We start from the raw sequence: 21,539 nt of genomic DNA, 5'->3' as shown, positions 1-21,539 counted from the left end.
AATTGAGACAGAGCAACGTTCAAACCGGTAAAGCCTACTACCTCCTATAACAGCGCATCCTGGGCCCTGAAATTATCCTGTGTCTTAACCGAACACCTCTCAGAGTACCGCTTATTGCTATGGTTTCTATAAAATCATGGTCTCCAAGTGCGGGTTTAACACTGGTCCATCACTTCATCCATAGTAATCCACTTTCTTCATTCCAGGAAGACAAAATTAGCGGACAAAGCACAAGTCAAAGATTAAATATCAGTAGCAGAGAACAACCCGACTTCACTCCCTCCACTCCTCTCTGCCAAGTCTGACAATATCAGCTTGCTCTAAAGCCCAAAATTTTGAGGGCGCTTTTCCTTCTTCGGCGATTCGGGCGGCGGCCACAGCAGCTCTCCCAATGATAGTCTGGTCTTGGCCTGCACATAATTAATCAGTTTTCCACAGTTCAAGAATATCCACATCTGTGCAGCTCCGGTGTCTCATACCGATTCGGTCCTGGATACCCTGTCCCAATTTGTTAAGGTTTCCTACGATACTTTCGAAGAATGCCGCTTTGGGAGTTTCTCTCCCAAGAATCATGCCCGGTCTCAGGATAATCGCGTGCTCAAAACCTAGTTCCTTGATGGCATCTTCCACGCCGACCTTCATTTTCGAATAAGGGACATGATTAGAGAGGAAGCCTCGAGTCCCTGCACTAGAAATGAAGACGTAGGTCCTCACCCCCGCGGCCTTGGCGGCCCGGGCATTCTCGATACATAAATCATGGTCGATTTTCCACTGATTCTGAATGCCACCAGCTGCAGCCCGAGTGGTACCAACAGCATTGAAGACGACAGATGGCTTAGGATTCAAAGAATCGAGCTTTTCAGCCCATTTCGAGGTGTCGCTTTCTTGCAAAGCTTCGAGCTTTGCAGACTGGGTGCTTGGAATTCTTCTTGACACCGTCTTGACGAAGGAGAACGTGTCCGAGGCGAGAAGTGTTGCGAGGATCTGCGAGCCCACTGCTCCAGTGGAGCCAAAGACGGCTGCTGTCGACATTTTCAGAGAACTGTAATCCGAGATGTCCGAGCTGTTACGTTACAGCTTCTCAACTATCAGGTTAAGCTTAAAGGTGCGTCATGGCGAGGGCGTACAACATGTGACTAGCCGCCCCACAGGAGCTCCTGAGTTGGCGCCTCAGGCAACAACCCTTGGGGACCGGAGTACAGCGGAGATTTCTCGGCATTTTATTGCACACCCAGCCGACAATAGATTAGTTCACAAATTAGAGAGAAATTGTTCGATCAGTTCTGACTATCACGATTTACCACTTATCATGGTCGGGAATATTCTCCACATAGTATGTCTCCGTCACCCTGGAAAATCCTACTTCAGGGGCATGAGTTGGCCAAGGTTGACCAGTTCCAGTTGCGAAGAGAGCAAAGCTTGCACCCTCAAAGACGAACCAGTTGGTGGGTGCAAATGCTAACCATGACGATGATAGTTCTTTCAGCCAATGCTTTGTACCATTCATACCGAAGCTATATCCGAGGGTGTAAGAAAGTGGTTCGGCCCGAATGTGAAGTGTCAGATCAGACGGAATGGTCGCGGAATTCAGTTTCACTTGATCGTACTAGATGAAAATTAGCTATTAGTGTGCAGATATTGGAATAGAGAGTGGAACTTTACCTGGACCGTGCTGTTCATCATCAGGCGAGTGAATATGCACATCCCGGTGCTGTTGACACAACCGGAGACCGCAATATCCTGATGTTGCAGCTCGCTTAAATAGGCACTAATACCGACTGTCTCTCCATATCCAAGACCAGACTTTGTGGGTAGGAGCTGCGCACTGAAAGTCATATTCAATGATTTTTGTTTCCGTAAAACAGCCGCGGGCGTGTCTCTGTCACTCAGGCCGAACGCGTTTGGCTTGAAAGTGATTCCGTTGGCGTTATTCTTTTTCATCATGAAGTTCTGTGTGTAGGGTATTCGAAGCTGATACCATGATGGATCAAGATTTGCCTGATCAAAGTTGTCCGTGAATTGTTTCGGTGGGGAGACCTGATCTGTTGTATTGCCGAATGATTGGCTGAGTCGAATTGGTTCTCCTCCGTTCACGATAGGCCATCCATTCTTCCACTGGACAGGAGAAATGAAAGTTTCTCGGCCAAGCGGAGACGAGCCATTGATCTTTCTTCGGGCCAAGAATGCTAAATAGCTCTCGCCATCTGGAGTATCAAAATGAGTGGCATGACCAGTCGACTGTACGGTGAGGTTATCATATCCGTATGCACCATTGAACAATATCGGATTGTTTGGCGCAGCTTCCCAGGGGCCTTCAGGAGAAGCGGAGCGTGCAATAGAAGCTCGATGCAGGTCATCCGTACCACCTTCAAAGATTAGTGGGAATCATAGAGTATCAAACCTTGATGAAGTCCAACTTACCTTCAGCGATAAGAAGATAATACCAATTGTCCCGCTTGAACATCTTCGGGCCTTCCGGTCTGGCAGATGAACTATGCGCCAAGGTCCCATTCCATATAGAGTTGTACTCGCCAATGCACCGGCCACTGTCCACATCAACTTGACATTGATAGATACCCCAAATTCTATCAACGTTATTGTTTGGAGCCATAAGGTTCAGATAAACCTTCTGCGTGGCCGGGTCCTGGAACAACGCAGGATCGATTCCCCACGCGTCACCCCAAATGGGATCAGACCATGTTTTCAGATCGTGGGACGACACCCACATCACACGAGGCCATACCCTTGCAACTGGATCATAAGTCCATCTTGTCATGGATGCCATGTAGTATTTGCCATTTATTAGCGACAATGTCGGAGCCCATGTACCTGCGAGCCTGTTAAGATGGCAAGATTCCCCGGGAGCATCATGCAGCAATGTACTTACCTGCGCCTGTAGGGACACCATATAATTGAGCCTGACTGGGCCTTGTGAAAGCATGTGAATAAAGCTCCCAGTTGGCGAGGTCGTTAGATTTGTAGATCGGAGTACTAGGCCAATACTCGAAGGATGAAGTCGCGAGGTAATATTCCTCGCGGACACGAATGATTGAAGGGTCCGGATTCCATCCTGGTATGATAGGATTTTTAATTGCAAGTGCTGTCAACACCCACAGTTGTATGATAATTACTCGGTTGAGCAGCAGCCGCATTTTCAGTAAAGTCGCGAAGGCAAGTTACCGGGACCATTAGCGCAGGGGGTCAGCTGGTTCTATTTGTATGATCTTCATTCGCGTGCTGCTTCAGACTTATCATCCTAGCCGATCTGATGGCCCGCGGAGGCTTGTGTTATGAAATTAAATCAATTAAGGTTCCGAAGGATTCAATAATTCTCCGTCTGATCATAGCTTGCAACTTGCCGGGGGTGGTCCGGCAGATATCCCGAATCGGAATTTCTGAGCCGGTGTATGTCCGTTCATTACCCCGGCAGGTTACCCCACGGGGCTATTTTCAAGTCAAACATTAAGAAGAGAGTGCTATTGGCTACATGAATAGGAACAAGTGGAACTGACTTTAATATTCCCCTTTTGTCCGACCGTTCGGTTTGGATCTACGAAAACATATATATTCTCAATTCTGCGATCTAAGCAGGGAATCAGGACGTGAATTGTAACTAGGTGCACGATGCGACTTCTTCAGTTTCTTTTCGTGGCTGCGACGGCCGTCAATGCCTTAGTCAGTGATGTTCCATCATTGAATGGTAAACAATATACTTGAAATAACTACTTGCTATAAAATACTAATGTTAATTTTAAAGGCCTCGTCCCCGTGGTTCCCACAACCGAGGGTTCTAAAAAACGAGCAAGTGAATTCCAACACCCAGGTCTTTGGCATAGTCATGCAGATCTCGAAAAAATGCGAAAGAATGCTCTCAGTGGAGTCGAACCATGGGCATCGGCATACTCGCGATTCTCGAATGATTCGTACTCCTTGCCATCCTACAAAATGCAAGGTCCTCATCCTGTCATCAGTCGAGGCGCGATCAGCAACTACACCAGCTTTGCCAATGATGCACGTGCCGCTTATCAAAATGCCATCATGTGTAAGGCTTCCTGGTGCCAGGTTTAAATTGGAATAAGCTCTGACAATCTTGTATGTAGGGTACATCACTAAAGACCAAGCCCACTGGGACCGATCCACCACCATTCTTGATGCGTGGGGCACCAATTTGACTAATATCATTGGTACAGATCGCTCGCTGCTTGTCGGCATCAATGGTGTTTCCTTTGTCAATGCCGCAGAGATTATGCGCTGGGAAGGTGGATGGGTCGAGCAGGGTGCATCCTGGAAAGGCGGTTCCGGCTTCAGCATCCAGCTGTACTGGCTCTTTGCCCGACAGAGCATCATCATCGGTCAGGCAAACTACGGTGTGGCCAGCATCATGGGCCTACTCAATTTTGCCGTCTATCTGGATGATGTTGCTCTGTACAACTACGCACTCTATGCGTACAAGAACGATCTTTGTGCTGGTCTGTCTGCAAACTTTGATCCAACCACGGGACAAGGTGCAGAGGCAGGCCGGGATCAGGCACACGTACAGGATGGTCTACAATGGCTATCAATGGCTTCTAAAGTGGTGAAGAACCAAGGATATGATCTCTTCACATTGGACAACAGTCTGCTGTTCAAGGCATCTGAATACGCGGCTAAGTACAACCTCAATGGGACCGTGCCCTACGATCCATCTTTCTACAGATGTGAAGCAGTCTTGGTCAATGGCCCATGGGCAAATATCTCTGCCGAGAATCGTTATATCGGGTATCAGAGTGGAAGGACCAACCCGGCATGCTGGGGACTTACATACTACGAGGCTGCGTCTCGTGGTTTGGACGTCCCATGGACTAAGCGCGCAAAGGACCTTTATGATACATCGGTGGAGACTCAAAATTCTCCAGTTGATTTCCTTGCCTGGGCTGATTTGCTGTTTGCTACTAAGGTGAAGTCGGACAACTCAGTTGACCGCAACACAAGGTAACAATAAATTTGGCGCCATTTCAAGCGTCTTTTCACCAAAACTTTTGGCATCAAATTCGCATGTGATCTGCTTCAGCCGACTGTTTCCATACACTCCCTGAGTATCCATGCTCATGGCGGCTTAGCGATCTGCTCCCTCTTTACTCAGGGGAGGCAATCAAGGATGTGAAAAGCTATGTTTGGGTCTTATGTCATCCAATTTCCTGATACTAAAAGTGGTCCTATTCCCGTCAGCCATAGCTCCTGTTCAGTTCACTTCTTTCAAATGTCATCGGTTGTTAGGCCATCACCCTGGGATCCTTCAGTAAGATGATTGCCTGTGGTGTTCCTTTAAGCTACCTCGTCGCAAAACGTCTTTTCGTAGGGCAACTTCTGCGAGCGTCCGAAATCGAGACAAAAGATCTTTCAGGTCTATCTCAGGTAGTGACATTCAGCCTCGCGAAGAGCCGAGGCTCCGATAATGAGATCGCCTAGCCTCAGAAGACGCGCATCAGTACTAGAGACGGTGCAACTGGATGGTCGAAGCATTTGCTCAGAAATTGACTCTGGAGGCATGTGAAGCATCTGGACTCCATCTCGCGGACGGTGTTGTTGCTCTTGTCGGGGGTAGCCTCATATTTCCCTTTGTTCTTCTAACTGAAGGTATGTTCATGTAGACTAATTTCCATCAGAGTGCAAACCATGGTCAGAGGTGGGTCCATCTTCGTGTTGTTGTGTATTGGTCTTTACTTTATGTACGCCGTACTGTGTATCGTGTAATATAGGTGACGGTAATGAGTAGTTAGCGCATGTCTTAGCTCTGGAATAGTTCCAAATAATGTTCGCCAATTTGACCCTCTATGTCAAAATCTCTGTCAGGGGCCTCAGGGCACACTCCGGAGGCTATCAGCTCCGATTTGCTACTAGTCCCATTCACGCAAGGTAGGGACTCACAATGTCACTCTCAACGGAGGTAGACCTTTGAAAGGAAAATGGCTAATCCAGAAATCCTCTCTCGTTAATTAAGCGAAGCTCAAAAGAGGCGAGTCTGCCTATGAGATTCTATCTAGCCGAAAGTTGAGCGAAATCCAACTGGGGGTTAATCGGAAACGCACGGATCATCCATCTTTACTGTCCATGGCTTCAGCGATGACTGCAACGTTGGTATTCGGTAAAGTGTTCGGTAAAGGATGACAAGGACGTACCCATCGATAAATACGAACGGAACTGTATGGATTGAGGGGAGCCAATATAGTATTCGAAACCGGGAGAAAAGGGGGGAGAAAGTCTAGGTAGTAAGAACCGCCTGCTCGATATTATGATCGAGCAATATGAATAAGACCTTGTTTCGGACACGCTTAAGAATGGGTATCAGGCATACATGTCCCATATTTGCTCAGTCATCTTGATTCATTGACCACTCTATTGTCCGTCTTCTGGATGTCCATTAACATGAAACGACTGCCATTCCTCCTTCTTTGCATAATTTTTCCAGCTGCTGGGCACAATTGTCGAGGCACTCAACGCGGCTGGCGGAGCCGAAACCACCTTCTTTTACCAGGCATATCTACTGGAACGCGCCCATGTCAAAGATCCCAGCCGTCGCCTGATTGCCCCTGACTGCGCTACCTATAAGGGAAAGCTGAGTGAGTGTAGCTTTGCCGACTTTGTCGATTACATCAGTGCCCAGAAGGCCAGGACATAGAATGAAAAAAATTGGGACGTGATCAGGAAGATCTTCGACGAAGCCGGAAACACGCTCCTGGCTGAGACATCCAAGAAACTTCGAGAGGCGGGCTTTGAAGCCCAGTACGACCAAAGCAGACTCTATCCAAAAGAAGTCCTCAATCCATCTGTGTCTCTCTCCATTAGGGGAATGAGAAATATAGCGATGACTACCAAGACTATCGCATACCAGGACCAAAAGAAAAAAATGATTGAGGCACTAGAGCTGGAGCGTGAAATACGCCAGGCCGACAACATGAGGTTTTTCATTCCAAAGCTGGAGGCAAAATTGGGAATAACGTTGGAGACAAAGAACGCAATGACAAGTGATGGCATTGCATATACTATGTACGATGAGACTGAAACAGCAAAGAAAAACACTGGCATCGAGAATCTGGCGCAGAAAATCAACAAGGCGGCCGAGGCACTGCGCAAGACGACAAGAAATGACGGGAAGGACTTTATTTTCGCGACCCATCAGGCGGTCATTCGAGAAGCAAGCAATTCCATCACCGAGTTAAAGAAGAAGTGCCCTAGCTAGATCGGTGGGAAACAGGTGTACAGATGTCGGGACTACCCAGTACGATTGACTTTCATAGATCTTTACGGAATACTTCATACTGAAAATAACGATCTTTGCGACCGAGACCCCGAGGTCGTTCCGTTTTTCCATCGAGCGGACTACATGAGGATGTGTTCAATAATAGGGAGGTGGGTGTTGGCTCCGGAATAGGATGTAATGTGATTCTTATATTTACTTCTGTAATGTGCCTCACTGCGCGAGGGTGTGATTATGATTTTGATCTGGTTAGATATAGGCTTCCATCTCGCGTATAAAAGTCAGATTACAGTACAGTACTTTGGAAATGAGTGTTTGTTTTTTGTCTGTAATGCCAAGTAAATGGTCAGGATAAGGCAAGAATGAAGAACCATATCAGTGTCAAGGAACTTGGGGGTTTTAGAATCTGCTAGAGTTGAAGTGACTTAGCGGATGTCGTGATTTCTTTCTGACTGGACATACCGCCCGCTAATAATAATAGCGCTAATTACCCACGGCTACCCACGGCACGGGCTCAAGGCCGAAGATTATAAGTCGTAGCTTGACAACCGTCACCTCCTCGGCCAGTCTTACCACGCCTGCTCATTCATACAGTCAGCACCGATCTCATTATCATTTTCATTCGCAGCTCAAACTCACAGAGATTCTTTTTGTGAGGTTTTTCAAAAATGATCGGCGTCATTCAGACTCCTTTGGACAATAAGACAACCCCAATAAAAGTCCCAGGTCTTGGCGATATCCCTGTCCATGTGCTACTCTCCCACGATCAATTCGCAACAGGGACAAATGAGTGGAAGGGTCATATTCTCACGGCCAAGGAACTGGCTATGCTTGATCTTATCAATACCATTACCGACCGACCAAACTGGAACCGCGCCATCTTCGATCAGCAAATTATTGCCCAATGGCAAGAAGACGCCATGTCATCGTCGTCGCTGATCAATGATAAAACATGGGCCTGGTGCTTGCAAGAATTGCAAGACAAGGCTCGGCACTTCGACCAGGACGGCCGCTTAGTCGTCTTCAACACGAGCAGCGGTGTCTCTAAATCTGATACTGCAATTTCTCCCGAACTTGGGTCAAAGTTATCGAATTCTGTAGACCTATTGTCTCATCAAGCTATCCTGGAAAAGTCCGACTCGGCTGTGGTCAATCTCGTTGATTCTTCTCTATTTCCGCTCGTCTATGGGAGGACCAAAATTCTAGTCGGGGGAGGATCCTGTCGACTGGACGAGAAAGGCTGGCCTTCATGCAGTACAGAGGACCTGGTCGTTTCGGAAGTCCCGCAACTGGTGACAGAGCGCTCCGACTGGTCTTTGTACGGCGGTCAGTATATTTGGTCCTCCAAGTTTCAGTGGCTGCCATGTGAAGTGCAGTTTACCGGTCCTTCTGGATCCTCAGATGTCCAAATTTCGTCTTACATCAACAATCTGCATCCCGGGAACCGTGAGTGTTACGCCGCGATCGAAGCCGTGATCTCCAGCAGCATTAAGCAATGGAACGAGATTATGGTTCGCAATAAGTGGAGGAGAGCAATCGGTTCTTTCCACGGGAATTGCGTCTACTGTCCTCGGGAGCCCATACGAATCCGCACCTTCGGGGTTGAATGGAAAGCTCAGTTTCCTGAGTGGGCGAAGAAATTGCCCGAAAAGGAAGACGAAAATAAATTGTCGGCAGAGGAATACGGAGTCATGTGTTCTCAGGTGGAGGCGTATCTTGAGGAACCCGAATCGCAGGATGCGGTGTGCTGGCCCTGGGTTAGAACCCAACGGATCCCGGAGGATTGGAAGTCCCGCTGGGGGTTACTCCGCACAGCTCTGACAAAGTATGCAAATACCTTTGTCTTTCAGCACTCGGACCCAGGAACTGCGTATTCGTACGAGGATTGGAAAGCAGGAAGGACCGGGAAAGCAATCGTTGGCCCGGCGCACCATGACCATGTTTGCAGTGCGATTCATGAGCTATCTCAGTTTATGGGCTCAAACCCTTGGTTGCAACCCTATGAATGGATGTATAGGCCAAAGGGAGAAGACGCTGATGACCACCGTTTCTACACACTTGCATTGCAGGAAGAGTTTCGAGAACAGGGTCTCCAGGTTGTCGTTCGGATTCACAGTATCGAGCTTGACCCTGGGACGCCATTCTACCCTGGAGAAGAGTGGCACACCGAGGGAAATGCAAATGAACGTATAGTCGCCAACGCCATCTACACTCTTGATTCTACAAACATGTCTGAACCCCAAATCGGCTTCCGGCAGAGGTGCTCACTAGGAGGCGAGACCTGGGTCTACGACCGATTCGGCGCCATGGATTCAGATAACGACGAAAGTGATAGGGACTCAAATGACAGTTATCGAGACTTGCTCTTGGAGCATGCCCTCTGGGACCTTGAATACATAAGTCGGCTTTTCGGATACGAGGATATTCAATATAGTCCGGCCTGGCAACAGCTCGGGGAGGTGAAACTGCGTCCGGGTCGCTTGATCTCCTTCCCCAACGCTTTCCAGCACCGAATGGGCCCATTAAAGCTTCAGGACGAGACTAAGCCAGGTCGCTGCCGATTTCTCACTCTTTCTCTTATCGATCCGACCTACCGGCTTTGCTCAACATGGAATGTCCCGCCCCAACAGCCCGGTCTGAACCATAGCAGTGACTCTGAGTCTGCAAAGCAAATGGATCTAACGGAGGCCCTTAAGCTTAGAGATGAACTGCTTAAAGAACATATCAAGAAGGATGAGGGTATCTTTAAGCTTGCACAGACAATGTCGTTTTCTGGATTCTCATGACTTCACAAAATAAGCGGCCAGTCGAAATCCGCACCCTTCGCACCTACACTCGTTACCTATGCCAGAAATCAACGATATTGATCTGGATGTGTTTGCCGTCTCAGGGCTTGGAGTCATAACCTTGAATCATAAATAGATTAGCGGCCTCTTCCTCTTTCCCTCCACTCTATTCTCTACATGACAATCAGTGACTCTCATTTTTCAACATGGCATGGGATAGGGATTTTTTTAGGATTTTAGACATGTCAGATCGCTTTTCCTTTACCTCCAAGGCCGATGTTCAGTGCGTGTACGATTCTCGCGTTAAGTACTGTATAGCAGGCATATTCTAACATGGGTCGTCCATATTAACACAGCTATTGTGTCCTTAGAGACAGACCGCCAGGAAGCAAAAGAAAATCCTCCGCTCTAGCTCTCACCTGTCCCAGTTACAATAGCCAAGATACCTAAATCGGCCTAGCGTCACTATTGGCAACATTAAGAAAGACGGTACGGGGTACTTCGCTATCGCCTCAGCAGTTGAAGAAACCCTTATATTTACAGTATTTTCTGGATGAAGCATTGTCCAACTGAAAGTAACTGAAAGAGTTCATTCGATGAAAGTGACTGGGGAGCTGAGATATGGGATCCTAGACCACCAGGGTTGAAATTACGCCGTCTTTGTCTGGAATGGGAAGGCCCCTTGCCCTAAGAGTTTTGGTCCTCGACCTCCTCTTTTTCGGGGAGAGAATCTCCTAGTCTTCGTACAAGTAAAGGTTCTCTAACAAATGTGGAGTTAGGTGGAGCTTAGTGGCGTGCTTCTCGAGGGCAGGAACTTCTTCAGCAACTACATCTTCGGGGTAGGCCTCGACTGGAACCTCCTCGGGCTCCGGATATTCCTCAGCAGCAGCGGCAGCATCTTCGGGATAAGCCTCGAGTGGAACCACCGTCACCAACTGTTCTTTCGCAGAACTATTCTGCCTGTGGCGGTTATTCTGGTCCTCGATAGTTTCCCGAAAACATAGGCGGTTGGACAGTATTTCAAGCATTATCTTCGTAACGACTTTGTCAAAGAAGTGATCTTGACCCAGAACTTTGTAGAGTGAATCGAAATTTGTTGTTGATTCTCGGGGGACCAACTATTGCTCGAGACTTAATCTAATATAGTTCGAAAACCAAGTTTTATCTTCAGGGAGCTTTGAAAAGACCTCTATTGTTATTTAAAGAATCTCAGGCGTAGCCATCGCTCCGCTGAAAAGTTCTATATACCGTTTAGTAAGGGCTTCGAGAGCCGGAAGCTTATACGCCCTGGATGCCTAATAGGCAAGGACAGCTCTTCGATATTCTCTAGTAATTCCAGGCTCGCCTTCCTCGAGTAGGGAATTTATCGTCTCTATATCCTGTTTGATATCTAAGAGCGAAGGATCGAGTTATTTGTTAATTTCTAAAGTATTAATAGTCGCAAAAAAATCACTGCGAGCACCGTTGAATGTTGTTATCTTTAGGACTTTTTTCATTACCCTCAATGCCGTATCTGCCTTTGCTTTAAGTTCCCCGATTTTAGTTCCACAAGCATTTTTCATAGAACCGTAAAGCTCTTTAGCTTCTAATGTAAGAGAATCACGTATTTGCTGTAAGCTTAGGATCTCGGGATGATTTGATAGCGTAGCCCTCTTGATCTCTAGTAGGTCATCGTAACTAGATAGTGCGCGAGGGTCAATATAGCGGCTTTAGTGACTTAGGATATTTATTAATACGTCTTCTGAAGGGATTCCGAGGAATAATACTTAAACGTAGGTCTGAATCCGTTCGTTTATGTATTTCTAGAATGTGCTAGCATAAACATAGCCTATTACTTACTGCAGCAAGGGAAGAGATACTGTTTCTGAATATCGTTAGTGCTGAGGATATAACTACTAATATATAAATACTCACTATTAACTGCCTTACCGGTACTACGGCGAAGGTTGTAGGGCTTTATTACCCGAATTATCCTAACTACTAAGCTCAGTCGCTGTAAGTAATATAAATACGTGTAGTATATAAGAGGTTTGATTAGTTGAGTGGTTATTTCAGAATAGGTAGAGATAGGTTAGCGATAGATTAGTGTCGGATTTACGGGGTCAGCATAAATCCTTCGGCGTGCACAAGCAAGCGAGTGTGCACGATTGGTCAAATCAGTATACGATTGGCGAAGAATCGTATAGGTCAGGTCAGGTCGTACGATTCGGCTCAGAATCGGAAGTTAACTTATGATAGAAGAATGCTCCAACTTCATCACAATCATTAAACTTGATTCAACTAGCTATGGAAAACAGGCAATATTTATAACTTCATGAAATCAAGGCAATACGTCAGACTAGAATCTCATAGAAATCAGAAGAAATAGAGTGTTGAAGCTCTTTCGTCATGTGTGCAATCTGTTGATGTCAATCGTTGAAGATCGTCGTCACGTGGACGTTCCGTCGCATTCTGTCAAGTTCGATAGCTCTCATGGGCTTATGCACCCACTTATGTCGACAATTAGTATATTAAGTTTCTCTTTCTTGAAGTTTAGTATAAGGGAGCGACAGGGTAGGCAAACTCTCGCCCTGAATATATCCTCGACAGAATAGATATCTGCCGCAAAAGTATCGTCGAGGATTGCTATTGAGAGTACAAGAACAATAATATCGAAGGGAGGTTGTTTAACTTCAGATATTAGAAAGATTTTTCTATCGGATTTACGCCGTGTGTATAAACCCTAAGGTGTGCTTATAGGCGCACACAGGTCGATCGAATACCACGATTATGGAAGAGAGACGAAAGTGCAATAGAGGTAGGTCAGTGTTATGATATATCCTGGTATAAGGTTATTCCTAAGTGTTAGTGCCTCAGGCTTCCCGGGCCTGATAAGCCGGTAGGCCTTCCCTATATATTGGTGCATCAGGCTTCCCGGACCTGATAAGCCGTCAGGCTTTCTGTGGAGGTTCGCTGGGGCTTCGGCATCAGTACGTGTACGAACTCCTGTAGGGAACACCCTTGACGGAGGTTACACAAGCCTCGTGTTTCACCCCGCTCCTATTTCCCTACCAAGGATACATCTCCTTCCTGTTTGAGTGATAAGACTGTATATAAATTGACCTATGTTGAAGAGGTTTTGCGATCCTTAAGAAACAGTTCTTGACCTTTCTACACTATTGACTTGGCTCTATTTCTCCTACCTGATTGATAGGCCTCTATCCTGACTTATAGAGTATATCCTTACAGTTGGCAGCGAACAGGTTGAATAGTGGAAGGTTAACACAGTTTAATCAGAATTGCCTTGAGCTCTATTCGTGAGTGGAAATGGTGTCAAACTTATTCAATTTAACTAGGGAAACAGGCAGTATTTATAACTTTGGGTATATAGCAGAATGTCACAGGAAAAGACTGATGAGAATCCGAAATAACGTAGGGGCATACGAGAGTATTAGGAAACTCGTTGCTCTTTCTATTTAATGTAGTAGTTAATAATCAGCATCGTATATTATGAAGCGGTGTATATGGATGCAGGTTTATGCATCCGATTGCATTAACGCGCATACGTATGTATGCGCTCGCTTAATGCAGGGATATACACACACACATATGTTGACGTTTTCTTTATAAGTGTTAGCTTAGATAATAGGTAGGGAATTTCAGCGACTGACCTCTTTAGTTTGCTATAGTGACCCTTAGTATACTTTAAATCAATTTCTATTATAAGGTAGTCACGGATGCCTCCCGGGTTTAGGAGCAGGATTAAGCTGATCTAGCTGTAACAGAGAGTCTTTAAGTTATCTTCTCTAAGGTCCTAATCTTCTTTAGGTTCTTCGTTATTATCTTTGCGGCCGAAAAAGTGCTTCAGATTAATTCGCTCGTTTCTCTTAACATAAACTAATACACCGGGCCGACTGCTAGTATAAGCCGATACTAGTAAAAGAATAGTGTCTCTTGTCTAATAGTGGTAAAGGATAATATATAAATCATCTGTCAATATGTGTGTGTGTGCGTATCCCCGCAATAAGCGAGCGCATGCATGCATACGCGCGCTAATGCAATTGGATGCATAAATCTGCATCCCTATACACCGCTTTATGATATACGATGCTGATTATCAACTACTGCATCAAATGGGAAAAGCAACGAGTTTCCTAACACTCTCGTATGCCCCCATGTTATTTCGGATTCTCATCAGTCTTTTCCTGTGACATCCTGCCATGTACCCAAAGTTATAAATACTGCCTGTTTTCCTACTAGACAATTTGGGTTTACCAAATGGGTGCCATTTCTGGCCTCCAACGACGCCATTTTCGGCCGTCATTTGGTAACACGTGACCTCAATCTCCCGGCACGTCCCCGTCCGGCTACCACCACGCACCAGTCAAACTCCACCCGCAAGCACCCCACCAATTCAGTTGTCCTCAGCAAAGTCGCTCGTCTTGACGCCCTGCGAGGGCGCCAAAAATGGCCTCACTGCACCCCATTAAACGGGCCTGGCCACAGGCCAAGTCACGATGGCGCCAATCTGCCTACCGTGGCCCCTTTCCTTTATATTCTTCGTTCTTCCACCCTTCTTGTTCCCTCGACAGCGAGTGTGTCTCTCCCCCGTTTACCAAGGCCCTTTGCTCTCTTCCTCTTTCTTCTCCCGTCTTTCCTGCTCCCTCAACCCTGTTGCTCATCCATCTATTAGTGCGCTGCCAACCGCCTGGCCGTGTCGTGGTTTTGTGGCCCCCGCCTCCTACACACCTTCGCCGTCCCTTGTCTTCCCCCGATCCCAACGATGAAGCGTTCTCGGCCCCGACGGAGTAGAAAGCTGGGAAGCGACTGTGCTGAGGATGATACAACTACAACCACTACGAGCGACTCAGACGAGCTGGGCGATGCTACTTATGAGACGGATCTGACGGAGCTCGACGATGCCCCGAGCTCACGAAAACGTCTCCGGTCGGATGAGAACTACTCTGCCTTGGAGCCAGGGCTCTCTGGTGACTTGGGGGAATTTTACGATGATCCACTAGATGATGATGGAGTTGACCTGTCTGAGATTCCCGAAGATTTCGACAAAGCACCAGGCACCATTGAACGACGAGCGCGGATTGAGACCCGGTGGAAACGGTTGGTGATGACGGAGATTTGCCTTGTTTGGCTCTCTACTAATGCAGGCATAGGTACTGTGCTAGCCAAGTGCTGAACAAGCCCAACGAGCGAAAATGGCGGGAGCCCGAGGAAGCGCTACGCCAGGCGTCGAACAATGACATGTATCGGTTCCTAGGCTGGTGTCTCAAGCTCGAGCGTGGCAAGAATAACCGGCGGTTAAAACGCATCAATAAAGCTAGCTCGTTGAATACGGACTGGAAAAACCTCCGCGGCTACTACCAAAAGCTTACCAAGATCAAAATCAACGATGAGGATGGCTCAGATGTACGGAGGGTCAGTAACATAAACCTGAATTCTTTTTAGATCTGGCTGATTATCTCGTCTAACCGCTAAATACAGGGTATGAAGTACTTGGTCCAAGAGCATGGGTTAGACACACAGCCTGGAAAGAAGACACCGGTTTATATCGAGGATATTGGCCCGTTTAACGAAACGATTTTGTCGACGCAGGAGAAAAAGTTCTATCTGGGCTTCCAACGTATCCAAGTGTGCCTATTCAATTCCCTCGGTCTCTTTACCGTGCACCGAAGAGCCGCCTTGTTGAGTCTGCAGTTCAAGGACCTACAGATCTCCCTTCAGAAGGATCCTCGTGGAGGCCCACCCATCCCTATAATTGAACTTACTCCCGAAGGGACGAAAAAGTTCCTCGGTCTGACCAAATTGTACGTGGAGATAAATTCTTTCTCTCCCTCTCTCAATTCTCCAACTACCTCCGGATATATAATATCTCTTGAGATCCTTCTTGTCGTCTCGGAATTCTGACTAGGGTCATATAGCTAATCAATCAGCAGAACTACTTTTGCACTTCCCGAGATCGTTTACGGGCCCTCTCTGGTGATATGCCCGCATACATTGCTTTTCGGCATTCTGTTCCATGCGGGCGCATTCCGGAACTCGAGGCTGACCTCGAAGGCTCAGCTACGCAAACTATTCATCAGCAAAGGCTGTGAGCAGCTCCTGGTGCCCTTAGACCCCAACAAGTCTGATTGGTATATCTTCTGTAAGACGGAGCTGGTCAACGGCGCTCCGACAATTCAGCGGACCGTACCGATGTCCAAGTCGACCATGTCCACTTTGCTGGTTACCTTTGGGGAGATCCGCGGGTGGAAAGGGGCGTTCCATGCCCATCAGTTCCGTTATGGGGGTGGTAAAGTGATTAACGAGAGCGGTGAGTACTTTCCCTGCAGGCTATTAATTCTTCTCCTCTTTCTGTTCCGTTAGTGGCTGATATGGTCTGTAGGGTGGGTGAGCAAGGAACAACACATGTTGATCATGAAGCACGCAAGCCCCCGGACCTTTCTCGACCACTATCATCCTCTGCAAATCGACACCGATATGATCCGGGTTATCTGTGGTCTCGACCCGGACGTGGAACTGATGCGAGCCGTCACGCGGCAAAGTCATTGGCGGGACACGCGACGCCCACGCTATTTGACTGATCATCAAAGGGCACAACTTGAGGATCACCCCGAGTTGGAGGAGGCCCGGCGCAATCTTAGCCAGATCCGTGCCCAGTACGAGAAGACTCAACAGCCCGCCCTGCTCCCTCGGATCCAGCAACGGGAGAAAGAAGTGAGAAACACGCGAAAACGGTTGCAAAGGAGCTTGCGGCATCAAATCCGAGAGAATTTTGATGAAGAGCAAGCATTTCTAGACATCGAGGCGCAGCTGTCTGGTACAGTGGTCAAGGAAGAGAGCGAGGACGAGTCATCCTTGGAGGACACTATGCACCCTTTTCAGTTGTATCTAGTCCAGAGTCTTCTTTCCTACCCAATCTCTAACTCGTTGGAGGATGAGTGGAATCGGCGCGATACGGGTGCTGCAGCCGTCGTGCAGTATTGTGACGTCCTAGAAGGAGGTCCGTTAAGGGGCCGGCCCAAGCGGAACGCCTCTGAATCCGTTACGTCGGCTGGTCCCATAAACCAGCCGCAAGATGCAGGGCAGAGCCAAAATGTTGCCAACTCATGTGAGGTACCTGTTTCTGTCGCTGGCAAGCCGTCGCGTGCCACTAAGGAATACCTCGAGAATTCTGAGAAGCCGGAGGCTTGCTTTCAATGCTTTGCAAACAAGGGGCTCGCTGACCATGTTCGCTTCCAGATGTATCATGACGCTGGGTGTGTTACGCGCCATTTTGACGCTATTCATCTCAAAGAAAAGCCCCTTAAATGCAACTGGTGTGAAGTAGCCTTGTTACATCAAATGGCGTTCCAGCGCCATGCTTTTGATGTGCATCGTGTGCGCAGTCGCAAACGTTGCCCGAATCCGGTGCAGGAACTTCAGACGCAAGAGCAAGTGCGCCACGACCCACTGGATGGCAGTTAAGCGGAGGTCTTATTCTCTGGATAGATATGGATATGCACTGTCTACCTTATTTGGGATAGCGCAAACAACACTATGTTCCGAACTCACACCATCTTAGGTTGACGTTCAATCTTGTAATTCAGCTTGTATTATCGCCCTATGGCCAATTAATCCCTGGGACTGAGTACGTGTTTGTTGGTTCTCCGGATACAAGGGCCTTCCTGTTCCCGGCTGGTTGCATGCTCTGATATTTTCCTCACCCAAAGAAATTGATTTTAAAGAACTGTGCCTGTTTACTAAGGCTCCCCGCAAAGTAACATACTCTCCCGGAAACCTCTCCAGCTCATTGTATTCCCGCGCTATCACTTTCCTCCTAGGAGCTATTGTCACGGATGTACACAAAGCATACTTATCCCGGTTCTCCTGAACCTGAGGAAGCTCCTTTCTTTGCCATCCTCGCTTACATCTTCTGTCAATAGTCGACTATAGCTGTTCTCAATATTGGTATTTCATCTCAAGACGCTATTCACGTTAACATATATGTGAGACATCATAGCTACTAACGGAGCTCGCAGGAATTAGAATCTCCCTTTAGCGAAAGACGTTCTTCCCGAGCAACAAACCAAAATTATATTTTGTGGGAAACAGAGAAAGCTAGCCAAGTAGTTGTCTCTGGCAGTGGGATAGCGGAAAATCCTAGTATATGATACAACACCCTTCTTTGTTACTAGGTGAACAGGGGTTTCCTGTCATCACCCGTCGCAGCTGGCTTGACTTTCGTCAAGAAACCGAATATCCCGCTCGCGGAGAACTGGGGCCAGAGTTGTTATCCTAGCTTCGACCTCAATTTGGCTCGTCGGACCCAATGCTGTAACTGCTTGCAATGGATCGCCCGACGTACTTGCCTCCGTATGAGGGTGACGAGGGTTTGTCGGGCCCGATATGATAGTAGTGCGCTGAACACGCCTAGACTCGACATCCCCAGGGTTTCGGACAAGATACTTACCTAGTACCGGGATCCTACGCCGAGCTTCCACCGCCCGCGGCTCATCGCTAAGGGTCTCACTTAGAACTCGGCTAAAGGTCCGGGGGGCGAGGCATCCCACTTTTCCAAGAGGGATACTGAGCCCATGGACGACCTTATGTAGCATTAGACGCCTACGCGGCAATAAAGAAGCATGAATAGGGCAACTTACAACGCTGCAGACTACGAGGAACCAAACGACAACCCGAATTGTTTCACCAAGTTCCTCGACGTCGCTTCGAGGAACCCCATTCTCGTTGCTCAGATGTTCCTCGATAAACTCCAAGCTCACAAACAGGTAGAAGACGGCAGAAACGCCGATAGGCCCGAAGAATCCTACGAAAATGGCCTGCCTAACCTCTTCAATCTGGTAGATCCACTTGTGCATGCCAAACACCCAAGGCAGATATGTCCCACGGAAGCCTGGAATCTCAGAGGCCCTTTGTGCCAGAGTCTATCACGTAAGACATCACAATCCAAAGACATTGAGAGAAAGGTTTTGCGCTAATTGTGTTAAACAGATGGACTACGCGCTTAGTGGCCTTTTCTATGGATTTTTATCTCACGGACGAAGAGACGAAGTCAATCTCAGCTATCACACGTGCCGCATATGATGCTTAGGTTCTAGCTAATGACTATTTTCCCTGTGGAAAGGAGCCACAGAACTACGAGGCCAAGGGAGGCAGTGTGCAGATTACCAGTGCTGTTTTTTTTTTATGAAGTCATATGGAATTGATGCAATCGGAGCTAAGAAGATGGTCCGGTGTGAAATCATGGCTCGCGAGGAACTGTTTTGCAAGTTGAAAGCCGATTACGTGGTCCCTGGTGGTATGACCGGCAGAATACTTAAATGGTTTGATGTACTCAATCTGGTGACAGCAGGCAACTTTGCGTGGAGCCTGACCACTGCACGCTACCATGCTGAAGCCGAGGATGCGTATCCAGGGCTGCGGGCTGGAAATCAAAAGAAGCTGCCAGGCTAAGGCAGAACCAGGCAGGATCTCTGTAGATTTTGAGTAGTAGTGATATCTCGGTTCATACGGCAAAGGGATTGAGACTAGCTCAACTTCCCTGAGCTTATTCTCCCCACATCCGCCTCGGAGTTACCCCATAGCCATTTTTTGATTCTTGCCATACTTCTTCGCCACCATCCATTGCCCGAACCATGGCAAGTGTAATATCACTCATGTTCAACGTTCCTGCTAGGTAATGCAAAGCGGTGTTTCCATCCACATCCTTTGCTCTGACATCGATACCTCCCCATTCTAACAAAACCCTGATAGTGGCCTGTTGTGCCTGCTGTTGCGCAACTGTCATGGGAATTGGATCATTTGGGTAGGCAACCTCCTCGGGGGTAGAGAAGTCCATGTGAAGTGGACTAGGTAGCCTATGGTATTTCCATTTTGAATCCAACGTGCGAGCGCAGTGAATGCTCCTTGCTACATCCGGATTGCGAGTCACGATTTGATGGGCTGTAAAAGGAAGTGCAGCGATATGAAGTAAAGTGTGCCCCAGTGACGTGGTGCCTGCAGATCCGTATCCACCAGGAATAAAGGCTGCTAGCCATGATAGGAGCTCTGGGTTATGGTGCGCAGTTGCGAAGTGGAGAGGATGGACTTCGAAGATTGGTGTGCGTAAATTCGCATCCAACTGAGGGTGAGACAAAAGATCGACCAGACATTTCTGTACCCCAGAATCATTCAAATCGCATCGAGCAATGGCGTAAGATAGTGGTGGAAGAGCGACGGTTGGTGCAGCATAGGGACGATAATTGGGCGAATACCCACAGGAAGAAAGTAGATGTCGAAGCATGGGTTGCTGACCTGCTGCAATGGCCTCATGAACAGGCGACGATGTAGACAAAAATGATATTGACCAATCCGCATCTTCAACTTGAAATTGTTTCTCGTCTAACGAGACTTCTTGCACCCATGCGGAGTCATCAGCACCAGCCGCACGTAGCATATCAAGAATCTCCAGACTGCCAGCCCTGGCCGCAGTTTCTAGCCCTGTCAACGCCCGGTTCAGGCTCGATCTCAGTCTCTGACCAGGAACATTCGGTTCCGTCCAAAACCGAGGAAAGCCACGAGCTCGTTCATCGAGTTCCTCCTGGGTCAAGGGACATATTTGGTGACTTATCCCCTTCTGCTGCGCATTTGCTAAGACGAAGGCCCGAGGCTTGCACGCCGCAGTGCTATTTGTATCGTCTCTGAAATGGCGGCCGCGGATATACCGGACTGAATAGTCTCCAATATTAATAATGTCTATGCCATTTGGATTTGCTCCTGCGGCTAAGAGAAGACGGACATTGTGCGGCAAACGGGCGTTGGTGGCAGATATGATAGGCGATAGATACGCAGGCACGGGCATGACTCCACTTGGCCCTAAGTATTGCAGTCGACGGCGTTCCCTCTCGGTCATATCATTTTCTGCACTTAATGCTGCATGACGGACCAAAAGGGCTTCCAGTAGAGCTGAGTCCCGCTTGGCCGCGGCTCGGATGATAGGGGTATCTTGATCGGGGGAATCGTCGAGATCATCCTCGGTAAGTTGATACATAACACAAAGAGAGCCTTAGAAAAGAATAACAGTGCGAGCACGTTCTGACGCTCGATCTTTTCACAACTCTATTCAAGAAGTTAACCGAGAGGAGCTAACGTGGGGTGGGAAGAAAGAACGGAACCTTCCAAGGGCAGAAGTGGGGGTGACTGAATGTCGGAGTCCAAGTTCGCTTATTATGTTGCGAGTAGCCACGCTAGCCATATAACACCGTCATTCGATGTAAACTTTCTCGAATCTTAATTTTACCACTCTGTCCGCCATCATAATGATTTCATATTCTCTAGCCCTTGAATATACAGGGAGTATGCCATTTCCAAACGATCATGAAGTCGCCTGATGATATATCAAGCGACCACGAAATATCAAGATTGGGGAGATTGATGTATTACTAACATTAATATTTTTTTTTTTTGAGGCGCGGAGAAAATTGCGGTTGGCTTGAATTTTAAAGGCTGCTTGCTGTCTCTCAATGCGAAGCAAGATGTTCATC

General features: G+C 47.7%; 10 protein-coding genes across 10 annotated transcripts; 5 read left to right on the top strand and 5 right to left on the bottom strand.

Moving 5' to 3' along the window:
• Positions 1–26: 26 nt before the first annotated feature.
• N7473_003849 (Protein fmp52-2) lies at positions 27–1,110 on the bottom strand. Its single transcript, XM_057149789.1, has 2 exons — positions 480–1,110; positions 27–410 (listed from the first exon to the last, which is right to left on the bottom strand). The coding sequence occupies exons 1-2, from the start codon at positions 1,030–1,032 to the stop codon at positions 274–276; spliced, it is 690 nt and encodes a 229-aa protein (XP_057013443.1). The 5' UTR covers positions 1,033–1,110; the 3' UTR covers positions 27–273.
• Positions 1,111–1,617: 507 nt separating this feature from the next.
• N7473_003848 (beta-xylosidase) lies at positions 1,618–3,152 on the bottom strand (the record flags this gene model as incomplete). The annotated part of the gene is made up of 3 exons (XM_057149788.1): positions 1,618–2,366; positions 2,422–2,829; positions 2,888–3,152. 3 exons carry the CDS (start codon positions 3,150–3,152, stop codon positions 1,618–1,620), a joined length of 1,422 nt encoding a protein of 473 aa, XP_057013442.1.
• A 472-nt stretch (positions 3,153–3,624) lies between these two features.
• N7473_003847 (uncharacterized protein) lies at positions 3,625–5,448 on the top strand (the record flags this gene model as incomplete). The annotated part of the gene is made up of 4 exons (XM_057149787.1): positions 3,625–3,700; positions 3,758–4,042; positions 4,101–4,923; positions 5,310–5,448. The coding sequence occupies 4 exons, from the start codon at positions 3,625–3,627 to the stop codon at positions 5,446–5,448; spliced, it is 1,323 nt and encodes a 440-aa protein (XP_057013441.1).
• Positions 5,449–6,844: 1,396 nt separating this feature from the next.
• Positions 6,845–7,219, top strand: N7473_003846 (uncharacterized protein; the record flags this gene model as incomplete). Its single annotated transcript, XM_057149786.1, has 1 exon — positions 6,845–7,219. The coding sequence occupies one exon, from the start codon at positions 6,845–6,847 to the stop codon at positions 7,217–7,219; it is 375 nt and encodes a 124-aa protein (XP_057013440.1).
• Positions 7,220–7,905: 686 nt separating this feature from the next.
• N7473_003845 (DUF4246 domain-containing protein) lies at positions 7,906–10,023 on the top strand (the record flags this gene model as incomplete). The annotated part of the gene is made up of 1 exon (XM_057149785.1): positions 7,906–10,023. The coding sequence occupies one exon, from the start codon at positions 7,906–7,908 to the stop codon at positions 10,021–10,023; it is 2,118 nt and encodes a 705-aa protein (XP_057013439.1).
• Positions 10,024–10,757: 734 nt separating this feature from the next.
• Positions 10,758–11,051, bottom strand: N7473_003844 (uncharacterized protein; the record flags this gene model as incomplete). Its single annotated transcript, XM_057149784.1, has 1 exon — positions 10,758–11,051. The coding sequence occupies one exon, from the start codon at positions 11,049–11,051 to the stop codon at positions 10,758–10,760; it is 294 nt and encodes a 97-aa protein (XP_057013438.1).
• A 3,226-nt stretch (positions 11,052–14,277) lies between these two features.
• N7473_003843 (DUF3435 domain-containing protein) lies at positions 14,278–17,919 on the top strand. The gene is made up of 6 exons (XM_057149783.1): positions 14,278–14,597; positions 14,696–15,120; positions 15,174–15,435; positions 15,502–15,824; positions 15,954–16,330; positions 16,403–17,919. The coding sequence occupies exons 1-6, from the start codon at positions 14,520–14,522 to the stop codon at positions 17,482–17,484; spliced, it is 2,547 nt and encodes an 848-aa protein (XP_057013437.1). The 5' UTR covers positions 14,278–14,519; the 3' UTR covers positions 17,485–17,919.
• A 684-nt stretch (positions 17,920–18,603) lies between these two features.
• On the bottom strand, positions 18,604–18,875 carry N7473_003842 (uncharacterized protein; the record flags this gene model as incomplete). The annotated part of the gene is made up of 2 exons (XM_057149782.1): positions 18,604–18,621; positions 18,660–18,875. 2 exons carry the CDS (start codon positions 18,873–18,875, stop codon positions 18,604–18,606), a joined length of 234 nt encoding a protein of 77 aa, XP_057013436.1.
• Positions 18,876–19,260: 385 nt separating this feature from the next.
• On the top strand, positions 19,261–19,470 carry N7473_003841 (uncharacterized protein; the record flags this gene model as incomplete). Its single annotated transcript, XM_057149781.1, has 1 exon — positions 19,261–19,470. One exon carries the CDS (start codon positions 19,261–19,263, stop codon positions 19,468–19,470), a length of 210 nt encoding a protein of 69 aa, XP_057013435.1.
• A 94-nt stretch (positions 19,471–19,564) lies between these two features.
• On the bottom strand, positions 19,565–21,046 carry N7473_003840 (uncharacterized protein; the record flags this gene model as incomplete). Its single annotated transcript, XM_057149780.1, has 1 exon — positions 19,565–21,046. The coding sequence occupies one exon, from the start codon at positions 21,044–21,046 to the stop codon at positions 19,565–19,567; it is 1,482 nt and encodes a 493-aa protein (XP_057013434.1).
• Between the last annotated feature and the right edge of the window lie 493 nt (positions 21,047–21,539).

The sequence above is a fragment of the Penicillium subrubescens genome (genome assembly GCF_028828155.1).
Source record: "Penicillium subrubescens strain IBT 31985 chromosome Unknown utg000002l_segment0_segment0, whole genome shotgun sequence".
NCBI classification, from domain to species: Eukaryota; Fungi; Ascomycota; class Eurotiomycetes; order Eurotiales; family Aspergillaceae; genus Penicillium; species Penicillium subrubescens.
Note: the sequence above shows the minus strand (reverse complement) of the source record. Positions and strands in the feature narration are given on the sequence as shown.